Here is a 14,498-nt window from a genome sequence, read left to right as displayed (position 1 = left end):
ATATGATGAACTATCCCTATGCTTCTGGGATGAAGCCCACTTGATCGTAGTGTATAACCTTTTTAATATGTTGCTGTATTCGGCTCGCCAGTATCTTATTTAGGATTTTTGCATCTGTGTTCATGAGAGATATTAGTCTGTAGTTTTCTTTTTTTGTGATATCCTTACCAGGTTTTGGTATCAGAATAATATTGGCCTCATAAAATGAGTTGGGAAGTATTGCCTCCTCTTCAATTTTTTGGAAGAGTTTGAGGAGAATAGATATTAAATCTTCTTTGAATGTTTGGTAGAATTTACTGGTGAAGCTGTCTGGTCCTGGACTTTTACTTTTTGGAAGGTTTTTGATGATTGTTTCAATTTCCATACTGCCAATTGGTCTAGTTAGATTTTCCAGTTCTTGATTCAGGTGAGGAAGGTTGTATTTTTCTAAGTACTGGTCCATTTCTTCTAGGTTATTAAATTTGGCATTTTATAATTTTTCATAGTATTCTCATATAACCCTTTGTATTTCTGTGGTGTCTGTCGCAATTTCCCTTCTTTCATCGATTTTATTTTTTTGTGTCTTTTCTCTTTTTTCTTTAGTGAGTCTAGCCGGGGTTCGTCAATTTTATTAACCTCAAAGAACCAACTCTTGTTGCATTTATTTTTTTCTATCATTCTTTTGTTTTCAATTTCATTTATTTCAATTTCATTTATTTCTGCTCTAATTTTGATGATTTCTTTCCTTCTGCTGACTTCAGGCTTCATTCGTTCTTCCTTTTCTAGTTTTTTTTTAAGATGAAGCGTTAGGTTGTTTATTTGGGCTCGTTCTTGTTTTGGGAGGTAGGTGTGTAATGATATAAACTTTCCTCTCATGACCCCTTTTTCCATATCCCAAAAGTTCTGATAAGTTGAACTATCATTATCATTCATTTCTATGTATCTCTTGATCTCTCTTTTTATTTCTTCCCTGACCCAGTTATTCTTCTGTAATATGTTGTTTAATCTCCATGTATTTGTGATTCTTCCTGCTTTCTTTTTTGCAGTTGATCTCTAGTTTGAAAGCATTATGATCAGAGAATATGGTTGGTATGATTTCAACCCTCTTATATTCGTTGAAGTTATCTCTGTGTCCCAGTATGTGGTCAATCCTTGAATATTTCATTCCACTCCTTTCTGGCTTGTAAAGTTTGTGCTGTGAAGTCCGGTGATAATCTTACAGGTTTTCCTTTATAAGTTACTATTTTCTTCTCCCTGCCTGCCCCTAGAATTCTGTCTTTGTGGTTGATTTTTGATAATTTTAATACAATGTGTCTTGGTGAAGGCCTTTTTGGCTTGAGATAATTGGGTGTTCTGTTGACTTCTTGAATTCCAAGGTCTAGCTCATTCTTTAGATTTGGGAAATTCTCACCTACTATTTGTCTGAAAATGCTTTCTACTCCCTGCTCTTTTTCCTTGCCTTCAGTAATGCCCATTATTCTTATGTTCCTCTCCTGACTATATTAGCTAGTTCTTGTATTTCTCTTTCATTATTTTTCACTCTTTAGTTTCTCTCTTCCTCCTTCTGATTTATTTCTAGATTTCTATCTTCGACCTCACTGATCCTTTCCTCCATTTGGTCAACTCTTTTTCCCAAGCTTGCTATTTCATTTTTCAAGTCTCTCAGTGTTTTTATTTGTTTGTTTGTTTGTTTGTTTGTTTGTTTAATGTCTAGAAGGCCTATTCAGTTATTTTTGAGAGTTTCAATCTCCTTGCTCTGCTCATCTAGTTGTTTTTTCAGTTCCTGAAATTCTTGATATGACTAATTTCGGAACTCACTGAGTTTTTTCAGAAGTACCATCTTAGATTCTCTGTCATTTAAGTCGCATATTTCCATGTCTGTAAGCTTATTTTCTGGAGATTTTCCTCTTTCTTTTGGATGCCTTGTCACCTTGGTTGTTCATGGTGTTTAGTGGACTATTTCTGTGCCTGGGCATTAATGGAAGTATATTCTGCTGTTTTTCCAGAAAGAAGTTTTATTATATAAAAGTCTCTCTTTAGCCTGCTGCAAAGAAGATACTTTTCTTTTGATTTCCAGTAGGTGGCGTCTAAGCCTCTTGGAATCTTTATAGAAAGCCTTAATAATGCCTTTTTAATTTCCTTGTAGATTTTAATTATGCTCACCACCCTCAGTTTCAATCCCTTTCAGTGTCTTCGATGGTGTCTGCAGTGTTTGCTCAGATTCCCCTGGGGCTCCCTGGTAATTGGTCTCAGAAGGTATGGGGGGAGTTGCCCTCTATTTGGGAGTTGGGGGCTGCAGCTCAGTTTCAGTTTTGCAACCCCAGCTGGTAAAAATCAACTGTTGTTTCTTTATGGTCCCCTTCCACTTCTCTGCTTTCTGCCCTGATGACTGGGCCCTGCCGCCGACACATAGAGCTCACAGCACTCCCAGTCAAGATTGTTCAGGGAACTTGCCGCACCTTCTCCCCTCCTTCTCCTCCCACAGGGAGCTCTAGAGGCTGTGAGAGGCAGCTTCTTTATTTCTCCCAGTCTACCACCTGACACCCAGGCTCTGACCCATGGTAACTGTTATGTGCAGATCTCACGCTCAGATGTGCTGTTGTGTAGTTTGGGTGTTTCTTGTTGAGTTTTAGATGTTTAGCTTATTGTTGATTCAAGGGGAGAGATCTGGGGACATCTCTCACTCCACCATGTTTCTCCAAACTAACATTAGTATTTTTAAAAAGCTACTCTAGTAACTCTAATATTTATTTAGTCTTGGGAATTTTGGCAGGTGTGGGCTATGCGTAAGCGACCTGGTGGCCACTTTCAAAATGTGATTTTTGATAGCTCTACTTCTTGGTATATAGAGGTATACTTAGTTTACACAGAGATCACTAGGGGGCCAGTATATTTCTACGTCAGTGGTTCTCAATCAGTGGGAAAATTTTTCCCACGAGGGAACATTTGGTAGTCTTGGGAGTCTATTTTGACTGTCATGATCAGAGTAAGGGTTTATGCTACTGGCATCTAGTTTTCAGAGGCCAGGAATTCTGCTGATCATCATACAGTGCATGGGACAGCCCCCATGACAAACAATTATCTGAACCAAAATATCAATGGTATGCAGTTGAGAAACCCTGTTCTAGGTTTGCTTCAGAAGAGAAATGTGGAGAAGTTCAGGGAAAGTGATTACTCTGGCAGTGACAAAAATTAAGCAATCCTTTAAACACAATTCTCTTCTCTCTGTGGAAGGTGGCTCCTGAGTTTGGTGAAGAGGACAGAGAACTAACCCTTGCCCATGCCCCGGGAAAGGGAAACTCACAGTTTATCAAATCAAATCAGCCACTTTCAGTGTTTCATAATTATAGCCATAGAAACACAAGGCCAGAAAAGTGTCTTGCCATACTGCTATGTTATGAATCCTCTAAGTAACACAAGACAGGAGTGCAATTTTCTTGATAGATTATCTGTATTTTATTCATTTTCAGGAGGTAGAAACAAAACCTTCAGGAAGAGAAGTAACTTACTGTAAATCAGTAGTTTCTCAGCCTGCATATGCATGCTTTACCAATCACACCCTGGTTGTGTGACTAGAGTAAATGTCCTCCAAAAGAGGCTTGATACTATGCCCAGTTGTGCTGTAGAACACCAGTCCCTGAAGACTGAAGATGGGTCTGTTCCTCTTGAGTTCTCCAGAATTCAGATATGCTAATTCAAAAGAAAAAGTTGGGGAGGGGGGGCGGGGAAACACGGAGAAACCAGACTCTGAAGTATTAGTTTTACTTTTTTAAGCCTGAAGAAAAGGAACATTTAGCTCACTTACAGTGCCTTTGAACAAAACTAGAGAGTGGGAAGAATATTACATGAGGGGTTCCCTGCTTTCCCACTTGAACCTGGGTCTGGTGGTACACGACGTAAATCAGATGTCATTTGAAGGATGGCACGAAAGTCTCTAAGACATAGCCATCCTATCTAGTGAGGTCTTGAGCTGAGGAGAAGGAATTTTGGGGGATAACCCCTTCTTTCCTCTTTGTTTTTGCCCTTCCATCAGGTAGAATTTAGCCTCAGGAAAAACCCAAGTGTTGGGAACTGAGTTGCTGGAACAATCTGAGTTGTAGTAAAGGAGAGAGTGCTCCTAAGAGACAGCTAATGAGCCTAAAGTTAGACAAGGATGTAGTGGGCATTTTTGTTTTGTTCTGTTTTGTTTTTGTTTTTGCCTGCCCAGGATCGAATTTTACTGCTTATATTTAGGGAATTTTCTAACTCATAGGAAGCAGAACCCACCAACCATTATGAAAGTCAAAAATATCAGATATCCAATTTTCAGCCTCCCTTGGAGTAGAACATGAACTTGTGATCTACGATTGGCCACTCAGTTCCAGACTCTGAATTAGAAACTAAAGATGAAGAGATGAAAAATAGACCCTGGAGAAATCACTTTGGTGCAGATGGTGCAACAGCAATATTGAGTTCTCAAGTCCAGTGAGGTAGGGAGAGAGTGACGGAGTCCAGATCTAGTGCTGGGAGGACAATGGCAGAGCAATTAGTGCTCAGCATCATTATTCTTGGGCTGATTTTGTGACTTGGACTCTGGTCCTAGCCATGACCTATATTTCCTCCTTTCTTGCTCATTTTCAAAGTATTGGTTCATAGTAAATAACCTTTTAGCAGTTATTTATACCAACCAATATATGTTTTCAGTAGATTGCTTTTACGCATAAAAAATCCAGACCAGTTTTTGTTGATTGCAACTAAGCACACTATATCAAAATTGGTACCAAGAAATAGGATACATCAAGCAACAGAACTAAAATGTGAATTGGCTGAACATAGGAGATACAAGGCAATAAGAACCTCAGGGTTTGGAGCTGGAAAGTTGGTGATCCTTGTTATATGGCTGTAATTACATAGTTGGTGATTTCTTAAAGTGTTCACTAATCTTATACAAGAATCCACCAGAAAGAAGGGCTTAAACTGAAGAGGGCCTGTCTAAAAGAAGAAAATAGGAAAAAAATAGGACTTTATGAAAAAAGGCTCTTTCTGTCTGCAGCCTGCAATTTTAAGTTATTAAACATTCAATTACTTGAAGCCGACAGGCTAAAATATGTTAATTTTCTAATGGGGATAAATTTAGTGTGAGGAGTGGTATGAAGGGATTAGGAAGTAGGTAATAGAAACTCCAATGATGTAAGGCTATAAGGCTATAAGAATATAAAATAGATTCAGAATCGGGTTGAAGAGTCTTAGCCGAGGCTCTAGGTTTGCTGTTCAATGGAGTAAACAGAGAATTAAGATTTAAAAATCATTTGGAGAAGTGAAAAATCACCCTGGAACAAATTCCGATGATCTCAAATTCCTTTGTAATGGCGTCACCAAACATTTGCCACTCTTCTTTAAATTACAAATGCCATTTGCACAGAACAATACTTTTAATTTAATTTAAATACTTCATTCTATTATTCAAAGCTCAGAGACCTCAAAGTCATGTTTTCGTTTTATTAACTCTTTAGCTTTTATAGAATAATCTCAAAGTGTTATACATATAATAAGGAATTCATCCCTCATTTCCTAGATCTGTATGGTGATTGGGTTCAGCTCCCAGAATGAAGTACAGACAGCCAAAATGCAAACTGTTCCAGACTTTGTGGCTGGTGGTCAGCTGTCTGAGATAGGTGCTAGATGTCCCGGCTTTCTGACTTTAGCTTTTATTATCCAATCCCCACAAAGAGCAAGACACCTGGAAGTCTGAACTCACTGGACCCACATTATCCATTTCATCTGCTACACCAGAGTTGGAAAACTCTGTTCTGGGCCTGTGCTCTGCACAGCAGTTGAAGTGCTTGGGAGCCTCAGTTCCTTGTCCATTTCACTGGTGTATGTGGAAGCAACATCACCAGAGAGTTGATTCAAGAACAGTACAGATGTGTAGAGTGTCCTGGGGAACTTGAGACCTGGGCCAAGTTCAGTGTTTATTTTGGCTCCTCCATGTTCCTTCAGAAAGTCCCTTAACTGGGCCCGTGGTGTCAGCTCTCCGGAAGTGTCACACTAGCATAGACTGTGACGGAGCTTGGTTCCTAGGGGCAAAGCAGAAGATGTCTGTGAGTGGACTGGCACTAGCTTCAAAGGAACAAATGAAAACAGCACTGCTTAGGAAAAGGAAAATGTCTCAGAAATCATGGATAATAGAGACTTGTTCAGGGTCTGTCACAGTTGGGCATTGCTGGAGGCAGCATCCAGAAGCCTTGCAATTGAGGCCATAGATGCTCCTTGCTACCTGCTTGCTAGGACCTGCCTTTTCCTTTTCAAGACTCTGTTTCATTTTAGTGCTACACAGGTCCTACCCTTTCCCCTCCTCCACCTATTCTCTCTCTACAGATGCCTCACCTGAATAGGCTCTGGGACAGGTTCTGTGGCAGCAACATAAATGGTGGTGCAGGAGTCCTGAGCTGGCAGGGAATCAGGTTTCTTCTGAACAGACTACAAAAGGAGCAAAGAAAGGAGAGTTATTTCCCATCCAACTCTCTTCATGGAGAAGCACAGAAGCAAGAATTTTTGAGTTAGAAATGTCCTTAGTCATTTCGTTCAGCCTTCTCCTGGGTGGAAATTCTCCTTCAAATTTTCTGGAACTCAATTATCTGGGCTTTGCTTGGACTCTCCAAGTGACTTCTTGGAGTTCACAAACTCATGAGTCAGCCTAATTTATTATTGGCGTTTTGTAGATGATTTAAAAGTCTTCCTCACAGTGAGTGGAAATTGGTATGGCTCTTCCTGGGGGCACCTGAAGAGAAGGCAATCTTCACAGTACTTGAGTCTCGCTTATATATCACCTATTACATACAGAGTTCATTCCATCCCTATACTCTAATGTGGTTTCTCATTACTTCTCTTTCCTGCCCAAATATTAAACTTAATAATAACCACACATACGTAAGTGTATTAAAGTTTACAGTCCTAACATGTCTTCTCATTTTTTTCTCACAAGCACTGTATATGTTAAATACTGTCATCACTCACATTTTACAGATGAACAAACTAAAGCCCAGAAAGATTTATTACTTTCCTAATGTATACAATGTAAGAAGTATTAAAGCCAGGAGTCCCACTAGAGTCTTTTAACTTAATGTGCACATGAATTAACTGGGGATTTTGTTAAGAGGTTTGATCTATTTCAGAAGATCTGAGGTGGGGCCTAAGATTCTGCATTTTTAATAAGGTCCCAGGTGATGCTGCCGCTGCTTGGTCACAGACTATATTTTAGTAAAATAGATCTAGTCAACTTTGGAAATAATGTTGTAGAAGATAATTTAAGCAGTAATTGCCTGATTCGAATAGATGACTTTCAAGATCCCAGACAACTTGTAGATACTATAATTTGGAGAAATTTTGAATTTAAGGAAGAATTACTTGCAATAATGATATGAATTAGGAGAATGTGAAACTAATTTAGAGACCTTTATCAACAGAAGCAACCCCTGCCTGTCTTCCTGTCTAGGAAGATTTTAGTATGACTTGACTTAGAGGCTGGAGGAGAAAGTGAATAACTTATGCTTTTAACATTTAAATTAAAAGTTTTAGAAAGAAGAATAAAGTATAAAGGAAATCACCTATAGCCTTATCACTTCAACATAACATGGTTTTCATGTTGTTAGATTTCCCTTCAGCATTTTTGTCTATGCCTAGGGAATTATTTTAAGCATAGTTGTTATAATTTAGTACATTTTTTTTTTATCTTGGTGTCTTCATTTAGGGCAAAACTCCAGGAAGCATACTTTGCAAGAAATTCCAAGGGCATTATTCTCACATATTCTTTATTAATGTTATCCCCTGGAATTGTGCAAGGTAATAGCCCTGATAAGACCTATAAGAGTCCCTAGAAGACAGCAAACATTTAGTAAATAATTTTCTATGTTATTATAGTCCTTCTAATGGTATTGTATAGTCATTAAAACAAGAACAAAGGAAATATTAATTTTGAATAATTGTCCATGTTATCAGTCTTCATATGATATCATACAGGTATTGTGAATAGGAACGAAGATAATTGTAAGGATGTGGGTCGGTCTAAATGCATATTGAAAACAATAATAATTATGTATTGTATGTTTAAAATATATGTGAAATTTAAATAATGACCAAAACTGCACATAAATTAGGAGGTGAAGTTAAAGATGGAGTTAAAGTACTGTCCAGGAAGGGAATAAATATTAGACTTTGATAAGTTAAGGATGCATTAAATAATTTCAGAGTAGCCAATAAAAGAATAGAAAAAAAATTTGTTTAATTACTAATCTAATAGAAAGGAAAATGAGATAATAAAAGTATAATTTAAATCAAAGAAACTCCTAGCTCAGAGAGCTTCACCTGTGAATTCTGCCAAATATTTAAAGGGAAAAATAACATAGATTCTACTCAAACACTTCCATAGAATAACAAAAAGGAAATACACCCTGTAGTGGGTTGAACTGTTGCCCCTCGCCCCAAATAGGTCCTCCCAGAATCTGAAAACGTGACCTTTTTTTTGGAATAGGGTCTTTGTAGATGTAATTACGGTAATAATTTCAAAATGAAGTCATGTGGATTAGAGTGTGTCTTAAAATCAGTGACAAGTGTCCTTATAAGAGACAGAAAAGGAGAAGACCAAGAAACATAGAGAGATGAAAGTTATGTGAAAATGGAGGCAGAAATTGGAGTTCTGTAGCTACAAGCCAACAAATGCCAGAGTTCCTGGAGCCGTAGAAGCTGGAAGAAGCAAAGAAAATTATCCCCTAGAGCCTCAGAGAGAGCATGGCCCTAGTGGCACCTTCGTTTTGGACTTCAGGCTTACAGAACTATTAGAGAATAAGTTTTTGTTGTTTTAAGTCACCAAGTTTGTAGTAATTTGTTACACTAGTAGTAGGAAACTAACATACAACCCAATCTATTTTGTGAGGTTAGCATAATCTTGCTATCAAAATTTTACAAGGTCATTACAAGAAATAAAAATTGCAGACCAGTTTCACTCAGAAACATAAATGGAAAAAAAATTCTTAACAAATAAGATCCAACATTATTTAAAAAGGACCAGAAAAAATTGCTTCTATTCCAGAAATGCAAAGTTGGTTTAATCTTTGCAAATCAATGTAGTTCAGCAGATAAATAAAACAGATAATTTTTGTTAATTATGAGATTATATTAATAGATGCAGAGTGTTGATAAAATTCAATGTCAATTCATGATAAAATGTCTTAGAAAACCTGGATTGGAAGAGAATATTTTTAATCACATAAAAAGGCAGCATCAAAAATCCATCAGCAAAAATCATATTTAATGGTAAGATATTAAAATCCTTTCTTTTGAGGTTGGAACCATACAAGGATGCCATTACTACCACTTTCAAATAATGTTGTTTGAGATATCTCAGGTAGTAAAATAGGGAAAGAAAAAGGAAAAGAAGTTATGCAAATTGAAAATGAAGTAAAACTGTAATATTTTACAGATGATACAATTGTGTACAAAGAAAATTTAAAATCATCTATAGATAAATGACTGAAACTTATATGTTTAGAAATATCACAAATATAAGGTTAATATATAAAAATTAATTTTATTTCTATATATCAATAATAAATAGTAACTAAAAAAGTTTAAGATAATATTGCTGATAGTATCCCAAAATATCAATACTCAAATGCCAAATAATAATTTACAAAGTATGTACAAGTCTTCTTATGGAGAAAACTATAAAATATCACTTAGAGAAATTTTAAAAATATCTAAATAAAGGAAAGCATACATCATTTTGTGAATTGAAAGGCTCAACAATATAAATATGTATGGTCTTCTCAAATTGATCAATGCACTTCTAAATAGAATTCCAGCAGGATTCTTAGGTGGAACTTGACAAACCAAATTGAAAATATATATGAAAATACAAAAGACCAAAAATGGTCAAGAACTCTTGAAGAAGAATAAGAACAAGTGAGAAGATTCATTTTACCAGATAACAAACTTATAATAAATCTGTAATCACAGATTTGTAAAGACAGTATAGTACTGTGCAAATATAAACATATAGACTAATGGAGCAGAATAGAGAATCTCAAAATAGATCCACGCATATTTGAATCCTTGATTTATGATGAAGGTGACACTGTAGTAGGCAAGGAAAATCTTTTCTTTTTTTTTTTAGGACTTAAAACAATGATTTATTATTTCTCATGATTCTGTGGGTTGGTTGAATTCTGCTGGTTTTTCCAGGACTTGCTTGTGCAGCTGCGTTCAGTATTTTGGAGGAATGGCTGAGGGCTGGGTTCAGCTGGGACAGTGGGGATGGCTAAGCCTCCCTTTCCGTATGTTCTTTCAAGGAATAGTCTTTTCAATAAATGAACCATAGGATATCCATGTAGAGAAAAATGAAATGACCTATCTCACACCATTCTCCAAAAGTCATTTTCAGGTACATAACAGACATAAATGAGAAAGATAAACCAAACATCTTTAAGGAGGTAACAAAATATCTTCATTATACTAATCTATTAAAAAAAAAAGGCTGAAACTCAAAAAGAGGGAGACAAGAGATTTATCAGTTTCTTTAAGAAAGAGAATATTTGTATGGTCAATAAACATGGAAAATTGTTCAACTTCCTTAATAATTAGGGGAGTTCAAAATGAAACTATAAAAGCCACATTCAACAAAATGACTAAAATTTAAAAGACTAATAATTAACAGGTTTTGATTAGAATGTGTAGCTACTGAAACTCTTATATGTAGCTGGTAGAAAAGTAAATTGGTAAACATGCTTTGAAAGACAGTTTGGCTTTACCTAGTCGATTTGAGGACATGCATACTCTATGATTTGGCAAATCTACTTCTAGGTATATACCCAACAAAAATATGTGCATGTATCTATCAAGAGAAATACATATGGATGTTCATAGTGCAATTTTCATAATAGCCTCAAACTAGAAATAACCCAAATGTTCATCAATAGTCAACTGGATAAATAAACTCTAGCATATTTATACATTGACATTCTATAAGCAATGAAAATGAATGTATTATATCTAAGCTCAAAGACATGCATGCATCTCATAAAGATAATATTGAGCAACAGAAATCAGACACAAGAGGAAAAATACTCTAGAATTACATTTTCATAAATCAAGAAAAAAAGAGAGAGGAGCTTCTGGTCAAGATGGCAGAGTAGATAAAGGCTATGCTTGCCTCCTCTCACAACCACATCAAAATTACAACTGAATTACAGAACAGCCATAATGGGAGTCGCCTGAAGTCTAGTTGAACAGAAGTCCTCTACAACTGGGGGCACACAAAAGAGGCCATCTTGAGGTTGGTAGGAGGGCAGAGACACAGGATGGGGTGGTCCCACATCCACATGTAATGGTTGAGCATTGGGAGGGATATCTTGGCTGAGATTCCCTCAAAAGAGTGAAGGGTCCCAGCTCCACACTGGGGTCCCCAACCCAGGGTTCCAATGCTGAGAAGAGAGGTCCCTACAACTATTGGCTGTGAAAACCAGCAGAGATTGTGGCTGAGTGAGACAGAGGGCCACTGGAGTTGCATACATTCCTCTTAAGGGATCCGCACACAGACTTACTCATTGACAGACTCACTCATTCTGAGCTCCAGCACTAGGGCAGAAGATCAAAAGTTTCCAGGGACATAAAGGGAGAAACTGAGTTATCTGGCATCAGAGTGAGGGCTGGAGGGGCAGCTTTCTCCCAAACAGAAATACTGGCAGACACCATTGTTCCTTTGTTGAACCCTCCCCGACCTGGCATGCCAACACAGGCAGCTGCCATATCTGAGTCTCCATCAACCTGAATAACACTGGTTGCCCCATTCTGTGATCCTCTGAGACCCTCTCCCACCCAACTTTCAGGACAAACCAAGCCACTTCTAGTGAGTTTTCCATACAAATGATCTGCCTTGGCTCATGCTGTAGACTTTTCTAAAATCTCTCAAAGTTTCACAAAACTCAAACAAGCAGCATCTGGCCTTGTAGTGCCCCGTACCTCTTGCTGAACAGCCTCAAGTCCAGCTTTAGTGGCAGCCAGCCTCAGTTTGTGGCTTGGCTTCTCGAGGCACATCTATGCCAGTGTGGGTGGTGGCCATCTGCCAAGTGGCCCCAGGCAGTGCACAGGCTGTAGTTGAACTTGGCCTGAAGCAGGACCCCTCCCAGGAGGCCCCAGCTTGCACACCTGATAGCTAGCTTTGGTTTGAACTGGAGCACCACCCAGGGCCATATCCAATGACAGCATACACAAAAGGCAGACTGGGCAGGCACCAGAGCCCTGCTAAAATGAATCTTGCTTCATAGGGTCAACCTCTGTATAACAGCTCCTCTACTGTAGTCACTAGCCAGTGCTCACAACCAATCAGCCTGAGGGTCAATCTCTCCCATTTTTGTGCAAAAAGCAACCAAGTCTCAGCTACAATAAAAGGGCACACACAGCCAGTACAAGGGACCCACCATGAGCACCTGACTCAGGTAACCAGGGAAGACTGAGCCACTGGGCCCCACAGGACACCTACATAAAACCACTTTACTAAAACTGGGAGACATAGCAGGCCTACCTAATACATAGAAATAAACACAAAGATGCAACCCAAATGAGGAGATAAAGAAATATGTCCCACATGAAAGAACAGAACAAAGCTCCAGAAAAAGAACTAAACAAAATGGAGACAAGCAATCTACCAGATGCAGAGTTCAAAACACTAGTTAGAAGAATGCTCAAGGAACTTAGAGGAAGAGTAGATGAACTCAGTGAGAACTTTAACAAAGAAACAGAAAATATAAAAATTGGGCTAGAAAACATAAAAAAAGGAACCATTCAGAAATGAAGAATACAATAATTGAAATGAAGAATACATTAGAGGGAATCAACAGATAAGATGAAATGGAGGATCAAATCAGTGATTTAGAAGATAAGGTAGCAGAAAACATCCAATTAGAACAAGAAGAAAAAAGAATCCAAAAAAATGAGGATAGTTTAAGGGGCTCCTGGGACAATATCAAGCATAACAACATTTGCATCATAGGGGTACCAGAAGAAGAAGAGGCGAGAGCAAGAAATTGAAAACCTACTTGAAGAAATAATGACGGAAAGCTTCCCTAACCTGGAGAAGGAAAGACATACAAGCCCAGGAAGTGCTGAGTTCCAAACAAGATGAATCTAAAGAGGCTCACACTAAGACACATCATAATTAAAATGCCAAAGGTTAAAGGCAAAGAGAGAATATTGTAAGCAACAAAAGAAAAGCAGTTAGTTACCTAAAAGGGAGCTCCCATAAAAAGTTTCTCGAAAACTTTACAGGCCAGCAGGGATTGACAGGAAATATTCAAAGTGATGAAAAGAAAGGACCTACGACCAAGATTATTCTACCCAGTAAAGCTATCATTTAGAATCGAAGGACAGATAAAATGTTTCTTGGACAAGAAAAAGCTAAAGGAGTTTATCAACATTAAGCAAGCATTACAGGAGATGTTGGAGGAACTTCTTTAAGAAGAAGAAAAAAAAGATGAAAATACAAACGATAAATATATATCTATCAACAATTACTTAAAATTAAATGGATTAAATTCTCCAATCAAAAGATAGGGTGGTTGGTGGCTCCATAGTGTGTAGTGGTTAGCATGTCTGCTTTACACTCAGAAGGTCCTGGGTTCGCGCCCCAGGTGGAGCCACGGACCATATCTTGGGTGTGCCAGGCCCCAGGTGCGCAGAGCCACCTCAGTGCGCCGGGCCCGGGTGCGCACTGCGGGTGCATGGGAGGAAATGCCTCGCTTCCAGAGATCCAGTTCTTAAAGGGAGATGGCAACGTTTGTAGGTCAAGGGTGAAAGTGGGAGGAGGGGACTGAAGAGGGGGAAAAAAATAGGGTGGCTGAATGGATAAGAAAGCAAGACCCTTACATATGCTGCCTATAAAGAGACTCACCTCAGATTGAAAGACACGCACGGACTGAAAGTAAAAGAATGGAAAAAGATGTTTCATGAAAATGGAAACAAACGAATAAAGCTAGGTCAGCAATACTTAATACCAGGCAAAATAGACTTTAAAATTAAGCTATAACAAGAGACAAGAAAGGACCCTGTTATCCTACTTCTGAGAATTTATCTGAAGAAACCGAAAACATTACTTTGAAGGGACATGAGAATCAATATGTTTATCTCAGAATTAGTTACAATAGTCAAGATATGGAGGCTACCTGGGTGTCCATCAATGGATGAATGAATAAAGAACAGGTGGTACAATATACAATGGATATTATTCAGCTATAAAAAAATAAAATCTTGCCATCTGCAACAACATGGATGAACCTATGGAGTAGCTTGGACAGAGGAAGACAAATGCCATATAATTTCACTTGCATGTGGAATCTAAAGAACAAAATAAACAAACAATACAGAAACAAACTCATAAATACAGACAACATTTTGATGGTTGCCAGATGAGAGTGGGGTCAGGAGAGTGGGTGAAAAAGGGGAAAGGATAAAGAAGTACAAATTGGTAGTTACAAAATAGTCATGGGGAT

At 38.0% G+C, this 14,498-nt stretch overlaps 1 protein-coding gene across 2 annotated transcripts in view; it reads right to left on the bottom strand.

The window, feature by feature from the left end:
* Positions 1 to 5,444: 5,444 nt before the first annotated feature.
* SLAMF1 (signaling lymphocytic activation molecule family member 1) overlaps positions 5,445 to 14,498 on the bottom strand; it is a 36,022-nt gene continuing 26,968 nt past the window's right edge. For both annotated transcript variants that reach the window (XM_011373055.2, XM_011373056.2), the window contains 2 exons: positions 6,346 to 6,438; positions 5,445 to 6,035 (listed from right to left, as the gene is read on the bottom strand). In XM_011373055.2, coding sequence (XP_011371357.1) covers positions 5,985 to 6,035; positions 6,346 to 6,438 — 144 coding nt within the window. In that variant the 3' untranslated portion in view covers positions 5,445 to 5,984. The remainder of the gene's footprint in view (positions 6,036 to 6,345; positions 6,439 to 14,498) is intronic.

The sequence above is a fragment of the Pteropus vampyrus genome, unplaced genomic scaffold, assembly GCF_000151845.1.
Source record: "Pteropus vampyrus isolate Shadow unplaced genomic scaffold, Pvam_2.0 Scaffold217, whole genome shotgun sequence".
In the NCBI taxonomy this organism is placed as follows: Eukaryota; Metazoa; Chordata; class Mammalia; order Chiroptera; family Pteropodidae; genus Pteropus; species Pteropus vampyrus.
This window is presented reverse-complemented; position numbering and strand designations above follow the sequence as displayed.